At 45.6% G+C, this 23,313-nt stretch overlaps 1 protein-coding gene across 3 annotated transcripts in view; it reads right to left on the reverse strand.

Annotated features, from left to right (window-relative positions):
• ALG9 (ALG9 alpha-1,2-mannosyltransferase) overlaps positions 1-23,313 on the reverse strand; it is a 78,010-nt gene that overhangs the window by 26,418 nt on the left and 28,279 nt on the right. For 2 of the 3 annotated variants that reach the window (XM_075604406.1, XM_075604408.1), the window contains 5 exons: positions 16,583-16,705; positions 15,696-15,850; positions 12,999-13,128; positions 11,973-12,120; positions 10,453-10,582 (listed from right to left, as the gene is read on the reverse strand). In XM_075604406.1, the coding sequence (XP_075460521.1) occupies positions 10,453-10,582; positions 11,973-12,120; positions 12,999-13,128; positions 15,696-15,850; positions 16,583-16,705 (686 nt within the window). Of the gene's footprint in view, positions 1-10,452; positions 10,588-11,972; positions 12,121-12,998; positions 13,129-15,695; positions 15,851-16,582; positions 16,706-23,313 lie in introns of all 3 variants that reach the window. The other variant, XM_075604407.1, reaches the window with a different exon arrangement.

Raw genomic sequence — 23,313 nt, forward strand, 5'->3', positions numbered from 1 at the left:
GGGGCAATGCGGGGGGAGGGGAGAATATGCATGTTACAGGACGGGGCAATGCGGGGGGGGGGAGAATATGCACGTTACAGGACGGGGCAATGCGGGGGGAGGGGAGAATATGCACGTTACAGGACGGGGCAATGCGAGGGAGAGGGGAGAATATGCACGTTACAGGACGGGGCAATGCGGGGGGAGGGGAGAATATGCACGTTACAGGACGGGGCAATGCGGGGGGGAGGGGAGAATATGCACGTTACAGGACGGGGCAATGCGGGGGAGGGGAGAATATGCACGTTACAGGACGGGGCAATGCGGGGGGAGAGGGGAGAATATGCACGTTACAGGACGGGGCAATGCGGGGGGAGAGGGGAGAATATGCACGTTACAGGACGGGGCAATGCGGGGAGAGGAGAGAATATGCACGTTACAGGACGGGGCAATGCGGGGGAGGGGAGAATATGCACGTTACAGGACGGGGCAATGCGGGGAGAGGAGAGAATATGCACGTTACAGGACGGGGCAATGCGGGGGGAGAGGGGAGAATATGCACGTTACAGGACGGGGCAATGCGGGGGGAGAGGGGAGAATATGCACGTTACAGGACGGGGCAATGCGGGGGAGGGGAGAATATGCACGTTACAGGACGGGGCAATGCGGGGAGAGGAGAGAATATGCACGTTACAGGACGGGGCAATGCGGGGGAGGGGAGAATATGAACGTTACAGGACGGGGCAATGCGGGGGAGGGGAGAATATGCATGTTACAGGACAGGGCAATGCGGGGGGGAGGGGAGAATATGCACGTTACAGGACGGGGCAATGCGGGGGGAGGGGAGAATATGAACGTTACAGGACGGGGCAATGCGGGGGAGGGGAGAATATGCATGTTACAGGACAGGGCAATGCGGGGGGGAGGGGAGAATATGCACGTTACAGGACGGGGCAATGCGGGGGGGAGGGGAGAATATGAACGTTACAGGACGGGGCAATGCGGGAGAGGAGAGAATATGCACGTTACAGGACGGGGCAATGCGGGGGAGGGGAGAATATGCACGTTACAGGACGGGGCAATGCGGGGGAGAGGGGAGAATATGCATGTTACAGGACAGGGCAATGCGGGGGGGGGGAGAATATGCACGTTACAGGACGGGGCAATGCGGGGGAGAGGGGAGAATATGCACGTTACAGGACGGGGCAATGCGGGGGGAGGGGAGAATATGCACGTTACAGGATGGGGCAATGCGGGGGGGAGGGGAGAATATGCATGTTACAGGACGGGGCAATGCGGGGGGAGGGGAGAATATGCACGTTACAGGACGGGGCAATGTGGGGGGGAGGGGAGAATATGCACGTTACAGGACGGGGCAATGTGGGGGGGAGGGGAGAATATGCACGTTACAGGACGGGGCAATGCGGGGGAGGGGAGAATATGCATGTTACAGGACGGGGCAATGCGGGGGAGGGGAGAATATGCATGTTACAGGACGGGGCAATGCGGGGGAGAGGGGAGAATATGCACGTTACAGGACGGGGCAATGTGGGGGGGAGGGGAGAATATGCACGTTACAGGACGGGGCAATGCGGGGGGAGGGGAGAATATGCACGTTACAGGACGGGGCAATGCGGGGGAGGGGAGAATATGCATGTTACAGGACGGGGCAATGCGGGGGAGAGGGGAGAATATGCATGTTACAGGACGGGGCAATGCGCGGGAGAGGGGAGAATATGCATGTTACAGGACGGGGCAATGCGGGGGAGGGGAGAATATGCACGTTACAGGACGGGGCAATGCGGGGGGAGGGGAGAATATGCACGTTACAGGACGGGGCAATGTGGGGGGGAGGGGAGAATATGCACGTTACAGGATGGGGCAATGTGGGGGGGAGAGGGGAGAATATGCACGTTACAGGACGGGGCAATGCGGGAGGGGAGGAGGAGGGGAGAATATGCACGTTACAGGACGGGGCAATGCGGGGGGTGGGGGGAGGGGAGAATATGCACGTTACAGGAGCCGTGCAGCACTTCTTACACCGAACGGGTTACACAGCAGCCGATATGTCAGCTAATTGGCTTTAATCAGCGGTTGGAATTGTATATCTGCCAAGCAAACAGATGAAGGTGACAGAGAAAGGGTTTGGGGTGTAGATGCATGTGAAAAACAGCCAAGAAAGGAGTAACCTGTATACAGATTGCAGAGACAAGCTAATGATTAATGAATAAAACCATGAACCTTTGAAAGCTGGAAAAGCCATTTCTAGATTAATACGACGTGAAAGAGAGGGTTCTGATATAGGACACAGCTGAGGAGAGAGTTAGAGGTAACTGGGGTACTTGCAAGATAACGAAATAATTGGCTTGCTAGCCGAGGGAAGACACAAGAAAATGCACATTAAGTGTATTCCTCGGGGACTGTTAGACTGAAGGTTCTCTTTGCCATTTCCTCTTATAGGAATGAACTAGCTGTGTCAGTCTTCCTAACGCGCTCCTCATGCAATCCCAGCCGCAGACGACTACATGAAATTAAATGCCCAAGGATTTAACACATAAGAATACATGTTGATTATGTACAAAGCGTACTACTTGGTTATCCCTAAAATATGGTCAAGTATGAGGTAGAGGGTATAGAGTAGTGTGTGTGTGTGTATAAATAATGTGAACACACCGCATATGCATATGGTACTCCATACCCTCAGTGCTACCACACCCCTTATGGACTCTGTATAGGATTGTGAAGGGTATGCGCGCGTGTACACATATACATACACACACACACACACACACTAAAGAGATTATATATATATATATATATATATATATATGACAATCATACCGATCCACCTGAAAAATACATATTTAAAACAAGGCTTTGCCATTTGTAGAGCATAAATATTGTACAAACCCACAGAGCTCGTACATTGTTTAACTGATATATTCAGGAATTAAACATGGCTACTTTTTTAGAGCCAATTTGGCCCACCAAAAGCTATTCCATGTTCTGATTTTACTTCCCCCTGGGTCTCCGAATGCATTGCGCTACAAAAGGGTTATATATAAAACCTATGCAGCGCCGGGATCTGTAGCTGTGTGCGCATATGGGACGCCTCACCGGGGGAAATGAAGCACACTGGGGGACTGACGTCAGCAAGGCCATTTCCAGCTAGGGATATTATCTTCCCCGTAACTACGTCTCGCAGAGCTGGGAAGTGAAAGGATAAATCACATCCCCAGAATTACTCAGCCATACAGAGTGGAGACCAGCACAAAAGGAAAAGTTGCATGCGGTGAAGAAGCAATTAGATTCAATTTGTGGGCTGCGTCTCCTTTGCATGCTGTAGTCACTAAGCTTCCTGCCCTTGGCTGACTCCTTTTAATGGCTCTGACAGTTCCACATGGCGCGCAACTGTGTGTTTTTTTTTTAAAGTGACAGTTCTTGGTAGGTCTAAGGCTTGTAATATTGTGCACGCTGGTGCGTGTGCGCACGGCGTTGCGCGTACTGCGGGCGTTTCGTGTGTAGAAGGTAAGCGTTAACGCGCGCGGCTAGGGGACATGGCTAAGACGTCACAGCGCTAGGCATCGCTGTGATTAATTCATAACGTCATATGGCGCGGCGACAGCACGAATATACAATTCTCTTGTACTTTCCCTGGTCTGCCGCGCCACCGCTCACGGCCGTGCGCGTCCTTAGTATAGAAACGTCTCGCTAACACAGCCAATTATAATTGACGTGCGCGCGCACTATATTACAAGCCTAAGGTGGACAAGTGGCAGTGGCATGCTTAAGATGTCAATGTAGGCGATTGATACCAATTCTGCATTCCCAAGTCGCAGGCCCAAAACACAGCCTTTTGTAAAGGTTTAAATCTAGTTGGCTTCCTTAAACTAATCGAAATGTGCAAAACGCAAAGATTTGTCTGCTTTGGTTTCTCTGGAAATTACAAAGTTTATTTCTTAGGGTCCTCTGAATTGGGGATGTCTCTCATAGTTACATAGTAGATGAGGTTGAAAAAAGACATACGTCCATCAAGTTCAACCTATGCTAAATGTAGACAACAGAGACTTTATCCTATATCTATACTTACTTATTGATCCAGAGGAAGGCAAACAAAAAACCCCAGTGTCATATCCAATGATATCTCATAAGGGGGAAAATAAATTCCTTCCCGACTCAAAACAATTGGCAATCGGATTAATCCCTGGATCAACATACTTCCCAAATATATTTATTTGGTATATCCCTGTATACCTTTCCTTTCTAAAAAGATGTTTGTTTTTTTGAACAAATCTATTGTATTTGCCATCACAGTCTCCATGGGTAATGAATTCCACATTTTAACTGCCCTCACTGTAAAGAACCCTTTCCTTTGTTGCTGGTGAAATCTCCTTTCCTCCAACCTTAAGGGATGATCCCGTGTCCTTTGTACTGCCCTTGGGATGAATAGTTCGTTTGAAAGCTCCTTGTACTGATAATGCTGGGCGCTTACCAGACATACCTGACACCACGTGAGGGGATACTCTCAGATTTATCCACTGCCTTCTACCATTTTATGGCTGGTAAGCGGCCAGCATTATCAGTGTTGTATTGCACATGTGACCTATTCTTTTTAGTGTTTTATATTGGTATATTAAATGTTTTTTATTTAATCAGTCAGTTGATTGTCTCAGCATTCGTTGTCTTGTATGTGTTAGTGTTATTGTATGTTTTAGTTACTGTATTACACTATGTTTGTTTTTATATTATTCTTTACATGATTTATCGTCTTCATGAGGAGAGCCCAGTGGACACCATCTTCTATCTGGTTGTATACCCCCTTTTTTATACTTTGCTATAGGGCCAAGCGCCACAGATATAACCTTTCTTGTGTGGTCTTACTAATGCTTTGTAAAGGGGCATAATTATGATTACTTCCCTTCCATCCATTGCCCGTTTAATGCAAGATAAGATCGTGTTTGCCTTTGCAGCCACTGCATGACATTATTAAAATAATGAATTGTTCTCTCCTTTGTGATTGGAACCAGGGCTTCCCCGGAAGTGAACCGTGTTCATTTCAGCAATGGCGACTCAGGCTTCCAAAGATACTTGCGGGTAAAAAGTAGCGCCGATACGTCCTGGTATTAAAATCCCCTGTATCACGCAGCCAATATGAAGCAATTATCATCACTCTCTCTACTTTGGAGTATTAAGGTAGAGCGACTGATCTCTCTTCTGTACAAGTGTCCAGCGGGTCCTGGTGCTGAATCTAGCACTGTTCAGCTCTCGGGGACGCACAAGGGGTGATGTGAGGGGAATGTTTTTTTTTTATATATGGGAAATTGTGCCTTTAATGAATTGCAGACATTGTTGTGTTAAAGATTTTCCCTATATCAGAGAAACTATTGCAATTTCCATCCCCAGAATCCCCTGCTCGTCTCATCCTCCTTGTTTTTTGGTTCTCCCTTTTGTGTGAGGGAAGGGATATTATCCGACAGGAATTCAAGTTTCATCTGAGTCAATCTACCATGTTGTTCTATCCTAGGCTGCATCGATTTTTAGAGGGGTATGAAAGCTTAGGAGACTGACAGCATTTGCAGGAAAGACATTTCAAAGGGTAAAGAAAACAACGGGGTTTTTTTTGTGGCACCTTTAAGAACTACAAGATTGTACCTTGTGCATGGAAGAGATAAACCACCAACGGCAGCTTCAACACCCCAAAAACTTTGTTCTGTAACATTCCCACTGCAGATCACGACAAAAAAAAAAAAATGACTGGTTATTATTACTTCTCTCTCCTTTCCCGTTGATCCAATCTGCGCTGTGCCTCTTATAGTCTCTCACAATAGAGCTGACAAGCTTTTCATATCCGCAGCCTGTGCTGATTTCTCTTGAATGCGCTGCTGATGGCCGCGTGCGTGGCTCAATGCTGCACTCGCAAGAAATGCCTTGAATAGGACAGTAATAAGCAGCGCTTTCCCCTTCCCACCCACCCTACCGGGAAACAGAGCCCTGGTAGATAGAACGCGGGCAACATTATTACGCTGACAATGGGAGAGCGAGTGATGAAGACAAAGCGTGTTTTATAAGCAGATAATGTTGGGCCAAAAATCGAGATGGGTACTTTCCTCTCCTTTTGTCCTCGCCAGCAAGCTTTGTAAAGTCTCATTAGCCGTGCTTCTTGTTACAACCTACTACAATTAACCACACACAAGTCACTGCTTGGCAAGGGTAAGTGGTAGAACCGCAGCGCCTTGGTATTTATATAAAAACATTTATTGAATATTAACCTTTAGTGTGCCTTTATGACACGGGTCATAGCTCAGTGGTAACATCACTGCCTTTGAAGTGGGTGAACCCAGTTCCAATTACAGTATCAGTCACTTGTTCTGTGCCCCATGCACCAAAAATGTGACTGTAAGCTCCCTGAGAAAGGGACCTGAACAACTCTGCAGCAAGCACTGGGTACTCTGCAGTGATAGAACTTAGCAACACTATTTCTTTTTCCATTCTCAACAGCAGGGGAAGCGGGATAGAGAGGCGATCATTTTGTGGCGGCAGTGGTGGAAGGTGTAGGGCTGAGGTCCTCAAACATATCCATACCCTGGACCAATTGGCATATATTTGCTACTGTTTCAGCAATACAGTTGTCATGTTTTTTTGTTTGTTTGCCTTCCTACGTATCGATAGGATTATAAATATAGGATGTAATCACACAGTGTACTCTGTGCTTTACAAAAGGGACAATAGAATATAGGGAAAAATACAAGTGCAACACACAAATCAGGCATTAGGAAATGTCCCTGGAGGACAAGAGGAGAGGAGCCTTGGGGAGTGTAGATAAGGAAGGTGTTCATGAATAGGAGAGATCAGGCCACCATTGTTTATTTATTATTTTACAGATGGGAACAGTGCCCTTATTGTAAAGATCCCAATTAGATGGCTGACGTAAACAAATAGGTTCCAAAGATTGGGAGGCAGACATGCCACAGTGGGCCAAATGTGGAGGGCTCCCAGATGTCAGCAGATCCGGATCCACCTATGTATTCTCTCCAACCAGCAGGGAAGTGGCTATATCCCATTCCTGATTGGGAACAGTCGTTACTTACACAGAATTGGCCAGGATCCCAGTAAAGGCCCAAAGATACGGAGTATAACAGACATTACTCCGAAGGGGGTCTGATCCAATACAAGTAACACAACCAACTACATACAACGCCCTTTGAGTGTTAAGAGTGTAAATGAGTAACCAACAGTATGTAAAGCAACGTACAACTATGTCGAGTGAGTATGAAATGTCCCTGTGCCTGGGGACCTGAATAAAGACCGAGTTGTACTACAAACGTTCCTGGCGCCCATCATTTTCACCCTTGCTCTCTCATCGCCCAGCCACCTGAATCCAGCACCCTGAAGTGAAGTAAACTATTCTGAGTAGCCAAATACTGCGCACTGATGTAAACTCCCTAGAAGCCGGACAGGAAGGGTTACATAGGGAAGATATAAATAGTACAAACACTGAAGATACAAGAAGTATGTCTACTGTGGGTAATGTCAATGTGTGAGGAGCATTGTGGACAGCTGTCAATAAAGCTCTTGTTTGAACATAAAAGTTCCTTGCGCCCATCATTATTCCATCAGCATATCTACACCCAGCCTGTGCAGATCCACCACCCTGACAAAGTATGACAGACTGAACACAGCCATGTACATAGTTCACTGATACTGATAGTTCATAGTAAACTCCCTAAGAACCGACAAGGAGGGTTACACCACAAATGTATTTACCATGGAAATATTAATATTTGTGATTGGGAGGGGCATTTAATAACACAAGTCACTTTAAGAAAAGGCCATTCACCCACATATAACCTTTTCAGTACAGGGGGTCTGGCAGCAGGCAGAGTGCGAACAACCACCTCTCCTCTCCCCCCCCCCAATTTTTCCACATCATATGACTACTCTTGGATTAATCACATGACAAGGTTGGCCCTCAGATACAGAAAGTTGAAGCTGCTCCACTTCCGTTGTGATTGGCTGGCCGCACCCTTGTATTGTTCAGCCCGATCACCAACTAAAACTCGAGCGTTTGCCCATGACGTATCTGATAAGTCTTAAGGGCGCCAAAAAATGTAATTGATTAAGCATTCCACCGTCATTAGTTTACTGTAGTCCTGGGAGGGACGGCTTTTTTAACACCATAAAAAGTCTAAATGTATTAGAGAAAAAAAGGATTTGTATTTTCCTACCCCCCCCCCCCCCCCAAAAAAAAATATGTTAACTGCAGATAAGGTGCTCACTGCATGAAGTTTGGTGACGTCAATGTAAGTTAATTACGTGCTGTATAGAGTCTGTAATAGAAAAGGTTTCTATCGGAGTGAGTCAGGGCTGCAAATAGAAACGCAGAAATAAAAACCTTTTTCTGATTGACGGCTGACAGATTACCAAGAAATGATGCTCAGCGTGAGAGCTAGAACAGCAGGGTTCATCAAAGTGGGAAAGAAAAAAAAAGTACCAGACAGACGTCACCTCAATTAATCCTCATCACTACAAGACACTGCTCAAAAAGGGGAACCAATTGAGATGATTTTTATTGAGGAATAAGGAGGGAGATTTTTAATGCGGGTTCAGCGGCTGTCTAAACCCTATGGCTGCATCCATACAGCCTTTGTTCACGTGACATCACCTGCGTGAACCGTGAATGCGTTTTCAAGACATAGTAGACGTGCCTGATGGCACGGAGCTGATTCGCCCTCATTGGGCGAACTACTCACGTGACCTGCCCGTCGCGCCGAGAAATCAGTTCCAACCGATTCCTCGCGCAACGCGCGCGTCCCTCCTGCTGTCGCGCGCGGGCGTGGTCTATGGGCGCGATCAATGCCTTAAGGCAATGTGATCGTGTGTGGACGCCTCCACGCGGTCTTCGGCAGCATGGCCGACGCCTATGGTTGCACAGGAATTGTTTACCACTTATATGCAAAATACACAAAAAATATTCAGATTTAAAATGGTCTTAGTTGATAACCATTTTATTGGAACTTGGTCCTTTCTTGATATATTCAAGCACAATCAAGCTAAATTATCCCTAGTATTGAACTTCATGTTTCCCTCTGTGTCCCGCCATGTTCAGTGTTCTGCATCTCTCTGCTGTCCCACCGTCACCTCCTGTGCATGCCATGTATGCTTCTGCCTGTGACAGGTCCCGCCAGTACAGTCCGTATCTGCATGTGTGTGGTCCATGTGTGTGGTCCACGTGTGTGGTAGTGAATTTGTGCAGTGGTTAAAGAGCAGAAGGTGCTGGTAACAGGGACCAGCAGCTATAAATGGCAGAGGGCACCATTAATCCCTTCTCTGACAGAAGGATCAGCAGATTAACTGAATCAGGGTGTCCCTGGGAGACTATCCCGTGTGAGCCGACCTCCGGGGACCACCAGGTTTCCTGAGATACAGCCAGTACCTCCATCGGGCAAGAATACTTTCTTGGTGGACACAATATGGCCGCCGGGACATCCGTGCTCTGGTGGCGTGTCGCTGAAACGTCATCGGAACAGGATGTGGGGACTTTCTAGTGGTGACCTCAGGGCCATATTTGTCGTTGGGTCACAACACTGCTGCTCCAGCCCCAAAAAACATACAAATATCTTGGTGACCAAAGTTCTCATAGAAGTCGGGGGACTGCCCAGTTCAAGTACATTTAAATAATGAAAATAATATTTTAAAAAAAGTGACTGGTGCTTTAAGTCCAGCGTCTGCCACAGCTTTTAATCTCTTAGGCCTGGGACCCGGTGCGCCCGGCGGCCACACGCGAGTTCCCCACCAGCAGGGGAATCCTGCGGAGCCGGTCCCGGTCCCCCCTGGCTGCACAGCGCACTACACGCTGTGGCGCGTCAGCCGCTATGGGATACAAGAGAATGGTGTTCCCTAGCGTTGACGCGTCATGTGGTGTGGCTGTGAGCCAATGGGGAGGGGAGGCTTCGGGAGGAGGAGAGGCTTCGGGGAGCGGGGAGGAGTGTGGAGTGAAAGCAGCGTGAGTGCTTGTCTGTGTGTGTATGTGTGTGTATGTGTGTGCCTGAGTGCGTGAGTGCCTGCCTCTGTGTGTGTGTGTGTGTGTGTATGTGCCTGTCTGTGTGTATGAGTGTGTGTGTGTTGCTTTACTTACCTTCAATCAGCAGCCCGAGCCGTGGAGGGGGGGGGGAAGAGTAGCGGGTCCCTCCGCTCAAGCCACGCCCCCCCTCCCGCTCAAGCCTCCCACTCCCGCCCACCTCCTGCTCCCTACAGACCGCATATCACGGTCTGTGTATGTCAGCGCCCCGCCTGTCTGCAGTGCGGGCGCGCTGACTCTGGGAGCGGGGCCTTAGCCTTATTTCAAATCAATGGGGAAATGGTGCAAGTACTGTATGTATATTTTCACATAGGGGTAAATGTAGATGATCACGCGTATAACAGGGGTGGGGTAATTTCTGAGCAGAAGAAAAGTAAAAACAGGTTCACACTCACGTATCTAGACGGCTCTTCTCGATTCTGATCGTTCATGTCCTTGGGGATATTTCTTGTCGCCCGCCTGCCTTTAGCAAAGGGTTTTGGGAGCTGACCTCTGAACTCCGACTCGATGAACTGGAGCTGCCAACTGCGCTGGGCAAATACACTCAGAGTAACCATGGAGCATGTCGAATTGTAAAACAAAGAGATACAAGGTTAAACGCCTAATTTTTATGTTGTGTCGGGAACGCTTGGCTTTCATTGAACCCATCGGCTGTGAGCGAGGCCTGCAATGCAAAACAAAGCCATGGCAGGGGGGAAAAAAAAGAAAGAAAGGTACTAATCACTGTAGAAAGCATAGAAAGGCTTATTCCCAGGACACATTAACAACAAAAAAATAACAAGTCCTTTTCATAGATTGAACATATACTGCCAAATGATTCATTTTAAAGGACCATTCCTAAAGAGCACCTTTTTATTTCTGGTTATATCATTTGTTTTTGTTTTTTTTTACAGTATTTGAACCAGAAAGAGCCACAGAACAAAAAGTAGCAAGGTTTACAGTAGCTCCGGGATCTAATACTTTAAAAACAAATGCTTGAAGATGGGATGGCTGCTTAAAAACTGTACTTTTCTACTACTTGTGCACTCCCCGAGAAGAGCGAGCCGGGCACTCGCCAAGAGCGAGCCGTGATGTTTGGAACATACTGAAATTGCAATATATACAACCCATGATAAACCTATACTTCTATAGCATTCCTACAGCTTTTAGACATTTGCACGACACTTAAGTGGCTATTCAAACGGATTGTACCAATCTGGATACTATAGCAGGGAAATTCCCATTGACTTTAACGGGAGTCTCCGTGTAATAATGGCACGATTGGCACTATCACAGTTTAATGAATTACCAGGTCCATTTATCCAATATTCTGTGCAGCCACGCTCCCCATACTAGAGAAGTTCAGCTGTGTTGAAATGAATGGAACTGCATTCTTCTCCAGCACAGGAAGCATCTTCCCTCCTAATTGAATAAGGGCCATAAGTTTCACCGGATGGAGATTCAATCTTAGCAGGCAGGGGAAAGGCTGCTTCACAGCATGTTAGAGAGAGAGTCTAGATCACTGATCTTTATTCAGTACTTCAGAACTATGTAGGTCTCCCTAAAGAGGAGCAGAAATGCTACTGAGCAAGAAGGTGGCTTTGTAGTCAATAGAAAAGGGACCCGTTTTCCCCCAATCATACGTCCTCTTCAACAAATAGCTAGCTGGAGGGTGTGAAGCTCAGGGGAATTGTGAGGAAGTACTTCTGGTGGACACACAAAATAGCCTCCCAATAGAGGTGATAAATGCTAATACAGCTAGGGAATTCCAAAATACTTTGAGGCAAGTTAGCAGGCTATCCTAAATATCAAAGAAATAAAAGATTCAAATAGGGTCTGAGGTTTTACAGCAGATGGGGAATGGGAAGAGTGAGTGGGCATAGGTTGTTCTTCTTTGCTGTCAAATTGTATGTTTCGATGTTCTAGGGAAACTCACTTGTCTGGAAGCAGGAAGTTGCTGGGGAAGCGGTACCATTCCTTCCCCACGCACACATTGACTGGCCTGCCTGCCGCCACTGTGTGGATAGACTGGTCTGTGGCGAGCCGGTGGAATTCTGGGTACAGGTCAAGTGGTCCGTGGTACCCTTGAAGAAAAACAGAAGAAAAAAAAAGTTGACGGTGCTAAATAGATCAGGTCTCAGCAGCCTACGCCTGAGAGCCATTTTTTTTTACTTCAAGAGATTTGGGTTTTTATTTTGTAAATCCTATGTTCTGTTCAGCAGATAAAAACATTGAAACATTACGTGTCTGTGAGGCTAAGATGGAACTCCTCAGAGACGAGTGTGGGCTAAAGGTTACCATGGCAACCTCAGAAGCTAGAGCTTAAGATCATGATTTTGAACACTGAAAAAATGACCTTAATTTATTATACTTTTTTCTTGTTTTGTTATTTAAACAGGACATGCTCAGGGGACACGATACTAACATTATAAAAGTTAAACTCATACCGGCTTCTGGGGGAGGGAGGAAGGGGGGGGAGGGAGGTGGTGTGGTTGCTGCTTTACTTCAGAGTGGTTTATGACAGTCACCAAGTCCTGGGGTCAAGTGGAGCGCTGAACGCGGTCTAGTAGCAAAGGAGCGGAATACTTCTCTTCCGTTCGTGGAGCTGTGGGCCCCTACGTCACTCAAAGGGTTAAAGCAAGAACAACCGCAGAAGGTAATACGGAGGTTCAAACTCTTCTCTCCTCCCTCCCCCCCCCCACAGCCCATTACTACTCCCTGCTAGAAGGGCTGGAATCAATCTAATATTACCAGTTCATAGCCGCACAGGTTAATTTGCACAGCGGTGTGTGTGTGTGTGTGTGTGTGTGTGTGTGTGTGTGTGTGTGTGTGTGTGTGTGTGTGTGTGTGTGTGTGTGTGTGTGTGTGTGTGTGTGTGTGTGTGTGTGTGTGTTCATCGGCTTGCATGGAAAAAGGACTGCAAGTTTTATACTACTGCTGAAAAACTTAAACAACAACCCACCTCTGAATAATGCAATTGACCGTGAGAAGGACAAGAGGCCGAAGAGGAACACAGTTCCCAGTGCCAGCCAGTTGGAAGAGACGGTGTAATGCTCCAGGCGGTAACGCTGAAACAAGTAGTGGTAGCATTTCTAAAGGAGAGAAGTGGGAAGCACGGTCAGTAGAGGGACCTGTCCCACCCAGGGCTAAAGGGAATCAACAGCAGGGATATCTTTTATGGGTGAGATGTCAGTGATCCTCCATGCTGCAGGAAAAATATTAGGGACACACACACACACCCCTTTCAGATGTTATCACTGCAATTGAATCCTATGCTGTATTAACACTACAAGGAGTCTGGCTACGAGTGTGCGTGCGCCAATTAAAACAAATTACAAACTTATTTTACATCAAATGAAAACAACAATTGTGAGCACATTCACACGTCTCCGACAAGTCTGCAAATCTGCCTTTCCCCATTACCTCTTAGCATACAGTGCTTCCATTGCAGCCAAGGATTCTGGGTAAGGGCAACAAATAACACTCAGTGTTGCTTCTTGTCTATTTTAACACGGATCTCTATCAACATGCCTGTCGTATTGCACACCTTTCCAGCATAGCCACGGTTAAAGGAGGTGCATAACCAGTAAACCTACTGACAGCAAAAAATGACACGGTGAGCTTATTTGAAGGTCATTACCCAGAATCCCTGGCTGCAGTGGAGACACTGTATGCTAAGAGAAAGGGGGAAAACAGGGTTGCCGACCTGTCTGGGACATGGGAATGTGGTCACAAGTGATATTTTTATTTTTATTTGTACAGTGGAAGGTTTTTGTCACTTTTTTATCCACCATAACTTAATGTGTGGTTGAAACCTATTTTGCAATCATTTTTCAGGATTAGGTGGAAATAGAAACATTCATTTTAAACCAAACACAAATAAAGAAAACATTTATTTGCAAAAACCATTTTTTTTTAATTGAAACCAACTACACAGAAAAATACACACACAACTACACACACACACACAACTACACACACACACAACTACACACACACAACTATACACACACACACACACACACACACACACAACTACACACACACACACACACACACACACACACACACACACACACACACACACACACACACACACACACACAAACACACACAAACACACACACACACACTTTAAAGCAGCATTTTCTTATTTTCCACGTAAATTCGCTTCCCCACATATTTCTCAGACAATATAGCGTCTTTTCTTGGAGCAATGCGTTACAGGCAGTTACGTCTCGCGTTATCAGCGCCGGACAGCTTATCCAAAAGGGGAAAGCACTTAACAGCTCTCAAAAGCCGCACAATGCAACAGATGATTGACCACTTTAGTCAGCCTATTATAGAGAGATTTTTCCGTTACACAAAGGAGACATTTTATTGTTCTAAACAAAGCATCCCCCTGCCAGTACACACAGAACAATCCCAGTGGATGGACAGAAAATAAAAGAATGATAAATAATAACAGTGCGGGGACAAAAAAAATAGCATTCTAGTTTTAAAAGTGTAGGCTTAAGAACGCCAGACCTGCTCTAGTCCATCCTGGCTGACGTATATCCTTTTATATGTGCCTGTATCTATCTTTTCTTTGTATCCGCACTGGTTTCTGATGCACAATAGATGTTCTGAATCATACATATCCAGACAACAGTGCTTTAGTTGCATTGTCTCATTCAATACACACGGAGCAAAATACACTGAATTCAACCTCATCAAAAATATGTTACCCAAAATGACTCACTGTTGCACTCCGGTAATAAAACTGATTACAAATTAGGGTGGGGGGGGGGAGGGCAGAAACCCAAAACACATTTGTCCCTTCAGATTTTGCACTTTGAGCCCGAAAAGTTTTAGAAGATTTTTAGAACAAACAATAGTGTTAATTAATAAAACCTATTCTAAATATCTGTATGAAGGAGGATCAAGGAAATACAAGCACAAACTTACAATGCATTGTGTCACTAATTCAGGGCGTATAAAAATGTATTTACCCATACGTCAAATATTTGCTTTCAGCACAGATTAATTTAGGAGGCCAGTTAACCTTTTGTAAACAATTTTACAATCAATTTTGTGGCTGGCTACATGGGATTGGACCTTTAAATGTTTTCCTATTCCCATGTTAGTAGCAGATTGTCCCATCTTCATACACAACGCTTGCTGCCCCCCGCTGTTGGGATAATGTTCTGATATACTGTACACACTAATATTGCCTCTGAAAGCCATCATTACGTAAATAGCAGATTAAATCAAAGCTGTGATTTCGACACCCGCAAGGTTTTTTTTCCCTATTAAAATTTGCTTTTTTATGGTCTATAATTCTTTTAACGCCTGCCTCCATTGTAAACCATTACTGTGTAAACTGTGCAGGTGTCGAGTGCGTGAAGTGTGGCGACATGACGTTTAGGATTTCACTTCGGCTGTGACATTAACCAATCAGTCCTCTATTAAATAAAACACAAACCCTATTTGTCACTCATGGTATCTCATAATGCAAAGTCAAAATGGAGCACTTTGATTGGCTCAAACTGTACACAGCCCTCCCCCCATGGCTGCCTAAACTGCCTGCTTCTCCTGTGCAGGAGGACACCCCTCCCATGTAGATACATATACCTTTAATTAAAAGGGGGGGAAAAACCACTTCTAAAGTCGTACGCACCTGCAGTGCCGAGAGAGCCACAGCTCCACATAGACAGATGAGTGGGTAGATCGGATACAGGAATCTTTCCTCTTTGTGGGGCCGTGTGAAGAAAACCAGAATCCAGATATACATGGGAGCTAGCGTCAGCCAATAGGGTCTTCCCAGGTTCTGAACTGCAGGAGCAATGAAATACTTCAGTTAAGACGCTGACCAATCAAAATACCCCATTCTTCACAAGCTCCCAGACCCCCGTTATCTTTGCATGGAACTTTCAGAAACGGAGCGTTCCGATTTGTTCGGGCGGTGTCATTGACACACTGAACCAGTCTTCTTAATGAAACATCAAGACGGCTCTAGGGCATTACCGTCAACAGGACTCTGTACTATCAAAATGTACTGAATAACCCCCCCATGTAATGTTACATTGTTCCACAATTCATATAGGGGGGAGAGGTCCCGTAACTATTTACTGCTACAAATACTTCCACCACCCTCCAGCTTGTACTCGGATTTATATTGAGCATGAGAGGTATGATCCCCCTTACCCTAATGACTGATCAAGTGGGATGGGATTCTTGGAACTCAAGAGGAATCTGTTTCCCAACTCACAACTAAGACTTCCTACAATGAAGACACCCCCTCGCATAAGTCAGGTCCACTAACCCTATTAATAAGCAATGCAGTGTGCAGATCCATGTACCAAACATACCCAATCTTTGATGTAGCAGTGCCTCTGTGCATCGCAGTTTCAATCAATCTGAACCGATTATAACTTGTAAAGTGCCTTGTTCCGGATGCATTAACTATTTCGCTGCCAGGGGGGCCTGCAACGGATTGCAGAGCTTTGTATTTTACCTCTACTTAAAAGGACAAATGATAACGACAAAAGCTGGGTGGGGCCTTACTGTTAATTTTCTGCAGCAGATATTCCATCAGTGAAGTCAGAGGCAAGACGAAAAGGGCCATGACGAACACCACGTTAAAATTCAGGAAGCCGTTAATGAAATAGAAGGGCCACGGCTCTGTGCCTGCACAACAACAAAAAAGGGGTCACATTAGCATGTATAGTATAGCCAGGAAAAATGCCTTGTTTCCAGGTGAGAACGCCTGGGGTCCCTGGTGAAGAAATCTGTGCTTTTGCGTTTAAGGAAAAATTAAATTTTGCAACAATACATTTATGATGCACATACATAGGGACATGCACTCGTGTATACAGTATACATGGCTAATAGACATTATATACACTGTACACAACGCACACATACACAGTGAATATTTAATATTAAAATAATGTATTACACATAATAAATGGAACATACTTCTTATTAGACAATTTAAAGGGCAATCAGTACTTCATAGGATCAAAACGTACGAACGGCAGTGACATGTTGAAGCGGTCACATCTGACTTACAAAAATCTAACCCCTATAAGTAAGTAAACATGGTGAGCGGAGACTTGGGAGGGTTAGATTTCCTCTGGCTGCTCCCGTGTGTGTAATGTCACTGTGTGTGCTACAGAAGTTACACAAACAAAGAGCCCTACTCTCCTCTGTATTGGCTTTCTGAAAAGGACAGGGTGGGTTAAGGGTAAAGAAAAAAATCTCTTCAATTGCCAAACCCTGCCCCATTCCCTGAAAAATAATATCATATACTTCACTTCAATAAAAACAGAAGCCGAGTCTTGGCGTTTAGCACAGTTAGATGAGTTTAAAGGTAGCCGATTGGAAAACAAAAACAAAATGGGGCGGGGGAATTGCAATCTTGCACCGCGATTTCCAAAACCAAAATCCCAGCATAAAGAAATAAGCCGAGTGCGCCAATTCAGACTACATTTGCAAGTGGTGAACCCAAAACCTATACCGGGCGTAGAACAGAGTATAAATGTAAACACCGGAAGCTTTTCATGGACTTTAAAATCCTCCTCCTTGGTACCCGAGGCCACTTCACATGAAATTTATTGAGACTGTAGAACACTAGTCAGTGTCGGCATCAATTCAGCCAACCAGTATACCCTTCAAATCAAAACTCCCATCTTACTTGTACAGTTCAAACCCGTCCTCCTAAAAATGACTTTCAGTTTTCCTTGATCTTCCTAGTTACAATCTTCCGGCACACGTTCAAGAAATGTGGATACAATATTTTATTTCCTAGAGACTTACATACGGCTATTATCGTGAATGGACTAGGTCACTAGGAAAGGTTAAAAAAAAATCTCAATCAAAAAAATCACTGCACATATGGAAGATAGGGACTCCATGTTGTTACAATCCCAAGCCCCTATTTAAGGCTGAATCTATTGCAAGTGAAGGATAAAGCAGCACTCCCCCCTAACAGACCTCTTTTTTCCCCCCAATCAGAACGCAACCAACTTGGCAAGAACAATGGGACATTCATTAAATGTAATAAGGGCCGGCTCACAGGACGCTCATAGAATGTGAATAGCGCACCTTCATGTTTAATAAGCGTTAATCAGATAAGTTATATTTCCCCTTTTTCTAGTTTATCATTGAGTTCATATATACATATGTGCGCGTAGAGAGAAACACACACACACACACACACACACGTCACAAAATCAGTGATATTTGGAAGGGGGTTGGGGAATCTGTGCAAAACTAATTGCATATGGTTAACAAATTAGTGATCTTGATTAGCGAGACTCCACTGAAATTTATGAAACTGCCGACACAATCAGCTAGATGAATTCCAAAATTATGACGCGTGTGTGGGTGTGTACGTACACACACACACACTCCCCCTCCACCCTTAATAGGAGCCAAACCCGTCCATTACACCGCTCCATCATCCCTTCCAGGTTCCTCCATTGACAGAGACACCGGGAGGAAGGCACTGGAGGTGCCGCAAGGCTACGTTTTGCAAGTCTTCCATTTGGATTAATTTTATTATTTCAGAGAGATCTTTTATTTTTAAATGAACACCCACAGTTTTGGGACTCGCCATGTGGCATTAAGGTCGAATCTTTGCTCCGCCTTTTATTTCCATGCTGGAAGACAAGCGCAGCCCTACTCAGGAGCAGCAGTGAAATATTTCAGAGTCCTCTGTGTATCATCTCCGTAAAAGGTCAACAGCGCTGGTGGAGCACACTTCAGCTTGATTACTTCCCCTCCACCTGCCGAAATCTCAAGCAGAGAGCAGCGATGGCGCTCCTGGATTCAATCAAGTGTTCTGCCACGTTCTGATGTGAACCCCTAGAATCCCCAAGCAGAGGCCTGCAAAGATGAACAGGTGCAGGCTCCTGCCACGCACTGTGAAGGGGTGTAGTCGCAGTTAAATTTGGAGGAGCTCACAGGCAATGCCACACCCTTTGAGCCCGGTTCAAATCCCAGTGTATACTTGTTACCTTGGGCTTCATCTTCCTGTGAAGTAACCACCAACATTCAATTGTAAGCTGTGTGGGGCAGACTCGTACTGCCTGCACATTTCTCTGCATAGCGCTATGTACAAGATCAGTGCAATACAAACAGATTATATCAATGCTTCTTGCAATTACTTTAACTCTCAAACACCTCAGTGTGTAAAAAAAAAATGCAATAATTTTCTCTTTTAGAAAAATAACGGAGTCAAACACACTCAATTTAGTGGAGCCAGAGACATCATTTTTTTAACTGGATACAAATAAGTAAAACCGCTACATTACATCTATTAAAAAAAGAAAGGCGATTGCTCCAATAATTAAATAATGTATGTTATTTTTTTACTTGCTACATGGGACTTCCCTCTGCCGCAAGTTGAATTTGACTCATGCTCTCTATCCATTACTGACCAACGCTTTAAAGGCCCTCTCTGGCAGCAAAAGGGTTAAGGCAGAGTGCCCATATGATGGTCAGTGAATTCAACCAAAGATAAGAATAAGGAGAGGGGGAGGGGGCAGATTGCTACAAGAGCTATCACAAGGTTTTTGGTGCAGAAATGTCCTTGGCCACCTGTATTCCGGCACGGCAAGAGTTCAAGACTAGCAACACTTCCATGTCAATACAGGCCTTCTCCCTCCTTTCCACCCGTCCCCATATATCTGATCGATGCAATCAGCCGGGAAATCACGAGCGCTGCTCTTAATCACGGCAGTGTTATGACAGCTGCTACCAGCTACAGCAATTTGCTGCAATCAATGCCACTTACAATGGTACAGCGCACTGTGAAGGGAGGCGGAGGGGAGGGGGTGGTGGTAAGGAGAAAGGGGGAAGGAGCGCAGAAGAGGGGTATATGTATTTTTTTTTTTTTTAAATCACAGTGCTGTACAGTTGTGAATGTCAAAAGTCAAGTAGCCAGGAGCTTAGTACCCATAGAAGCATACAAAAGCACAGGATTATACAATATACTAGAACACAAAGACAAGTATGTGTGAGTATCTTTGAATGTACGTTTCTCTGCCTCACTCCCCTGGCTTGTAACATCTAGGAATAGAACCATCATCTGACAGCAGATAAGAACCACTTTGCCCACTCAGTCTGCCCATTTTCCTACCTGCTCTAAAACCTCAGACCCCCTTTGATCCTTGGTTTTCTTCCATATTTAGGACAGCCGTAGGTCTATGCGAAGCATCCTTAAAATCCATTACTGTATCCACACATACCACCTCTGTTGGGAGGATAGTCCATTAATGCACTACCGTGACGTACTTAGTCACATTTCCCAGGCCACCCTCCAGCATGACATCTTGCACTAGCATGTCTCTGAAATATGCTTTCCTCCTGTACCTTGTTGAAACCCTTTATGTATTTGTACGTTTCAATCAGATCCCCCCCTCTTCCTTCTATCCTCTAAGCTGAACATATCGAAGTTCTTTAGCCTTTCCTGACGAGTCTTATGCTGTAGACCAGGAGTGGCCAACTCCAATCTTCAAGGGCCACCAACAGGTCAGGTTTTAAGGATATCCCCGCTTCAGCACAAGTGGCTCAATCAATGATTAAGCCACCGATTGAGATACCGGTGCTGAAGCAGGGATATCCGTAAAACCTGCACTGTTGGTGGCCCTTGAGGACTGGTGTTGGCCACTCCTGGTGTAAATCATGCACCATTTTAGTAGCCCTTCTCTGCGCATCCTTCAATGTATATGTCCATCCAGAGATATGGCCTCCAGAATTAAACACTGTTCTCCTGCTGGGGTCACCCCAATGAAACAGGACAGGTAATATTCTAACCCTTTGATTGCCAGAGGGGACACGACACCAGACTGCCACGGATCCTCTGGCACTTGTGACCAATGTGATAGCTCCATCATGGATGACTGGAGAGGGTTAGTCTTCCTCTTCCGTTCCGCCTCCTCCGGAGCGCAATCTCCCGTACAAAAACTAACAGTGGGTGGCCAACTCCAGTCCTCAAGGGCCACCAACAGGTCAGGTTTTAAGGATATCCCTGCTTCAGCACAAATAGTTCAAATCAGTGGTTGAGTCATTCTAGCTCACCTGTGCTGAAGCAGGGATATTCCCAATACCTGGCCTGTTGGTGGCCCTTGAGAATTGAAGTTGGCCGCCCCTGGAGTGCCAGACCCCATGATGTAGTAGCTATATCTATGGAGCACCCGAAAGGGTTAATGGTACTGGCAGCACTGCATGATCCTTGCCATTAACACTAGACCCAAAAACAAATTGTACACTGTATTAGTGTTTATTTTGCACACACAGCGCATTGTACATCCGTATCTCTCCAGCAGAAAGGAGGATTGATTTCAAAGACATTTTTCTGCAGTGGCTACTAAAGGTGAGCCGCACTTGGGTTCTTGCTTATGAACCGGTTTGTAGAAAATCACGCGTGCCTTGTAGCGGAGAGCTCCGTGTGGTACTCACAGGTATTTCCATGCTACTAAAATGCCCCCATTAAAAAGCAGTTTATCAATGGAGGAGTGAGCTTGCTGGATATTCATGGGAACAGAGTTACAGAGATGGGATGCAGTATGAGAAAGGCTTTGAACTGAAAGATCAGTAGCATGACCAGGGAGGCTGAGATGTCACAGCCGGGAGCAGAGTGAGCGCACTCCCTGCTGTGCTTTAAGTCTGTCGTCGTCCCCGCCGCAATAGCGGCCAATCAACAGTGAGGGAGGCCTTGTCCCCTAGTCATATCCGCCCATCGCCTAGAAGGGCTGCTTTATGTGGGAGAGGAGACAATCGTTCAGATGTAATCCAATTAAAGCCAGTAATCACTGGTTGCTGAACAACAAAACATTTTGTAAAGTACTTAACCTAATGGTCATCTTTTAAGTGTCGTTATGATGTACCGGGAACGGCCCTGTCACTTCGAAACATCAGGCACTCAAAAGGTTAAATAAATGTAACCATACTTACTCCAAAAATGTAGGCGAGTTTCTCTTTTTTTGAAAGAAAGCATGTTTTATTTTTCTTTGGAGGGTGTGTCAATCAAATGTTCCTAAAACATTATTTCCCCCTCGCATTATCAGAGCCGTTAAGGGAAGAGAAGGGGGCTCTGCCTGTGCAAACACACAGTGGCATCAGACACAGGGGAGCAACTAGGAGGAAATCTAATCCCTCCCAAGGCCCAGCTCAGCTTATTTAATAACCAACTTGAAACAAAAAGAAAAATCTAAATAAAAAGTAAATATCATCCATATTTAACACCTTAAATATCACTGTACATTTTGGGCCCAGGAATGGCACTGGGTCATCGCTGCTTAGGCCTACGCGGTACTGCTACTTTTAAGATCTAAAAATCTAGAACATTACGGCTATCCGCATTGTCACTTCACAAAGGATACTACCCCTTTGTAACAGTGATGGCTGTGGAGTACAGAGGTGCTCAACTTCAGTCCCCCTCAACAGGTCAGGTTTTCAGGATATCCCAGCTTCAGCACAGGTGGCTCAATCATAGGCTCAGTCTTTGGTTGAGCCCGTGATTGAGCCACCTGTACTAAAGCTGCAGTATCCCTAACACCAGACCTTTTTGGGGGGGGGGAGAGGGGGCGTGAGGGCGTTTGAGGACTGGCGTTGAGCACCCCTGTGTAGTGTAATATTCGTGCAACACCAATTTAAAAAAAACTAGCAAATATTTACACGCTTTATCCCTGCAAATTGAAGAACGCACGCATCAATGTTTAATTAGCTGTTAATTCAGCCTAACTTTAATTGTTATTATTGAAACCCAGAGCAAACGGAAAACCAGATATTCATTTGAATGATTATCTGGCAGGTGGTTTGAAATAAAAGCTTGGAGAGTTTATTGAAGATGCAGAATAAACACTAAATATTGCCTATCAATGGAAGTGCTCTTCTGCTAAAAGTCCCATAGCACACCTTACAGCCCATTGAAAACATCATAAGGGGTCTGACGAAAAACAAACAATGCTTAGAAAAGATGGTTCAATGCCACAAACCCAGCACAAGACACGTTTATAACAAACCTACATGACCACAACCCTTAAGGGTGCCTTACTGCGGAGCATGAGAAGGGGCTTCTGTGAGATTTGCGTGAGACTCCTTCACACCTCAGGAAGCCAGAGTGCTAGGTGGTGAGGTTGTACCAAGAAGGGCCGCGTTTGTGACATGAGGTTATGGTACAACAGGGCAAGGTTATGATGCAAATTGGATGAAGTTATGACACGAGGGGAAAGGGTTTAGGACCGTCTCCCATCAGTGTGAGATTGGCCTCATGACGGAGTGAGACA

The sequence above is a fragment of the Ascaphus truei genome, chromosome 6 (genome assembly GCF_040206685.1).
Source record: "Ascaphus truei isolate aAscTru1 chromosome 6, aAscTru1.hap1, whole genome shotgun sequence".
NCBI classification, from domain to species: domain Eukaryota; kingdom Metazoa; phylum Chordata; class Amphibia; order Anura; family Ascaphidae; genus Ascaphus; species Ascaphus truei.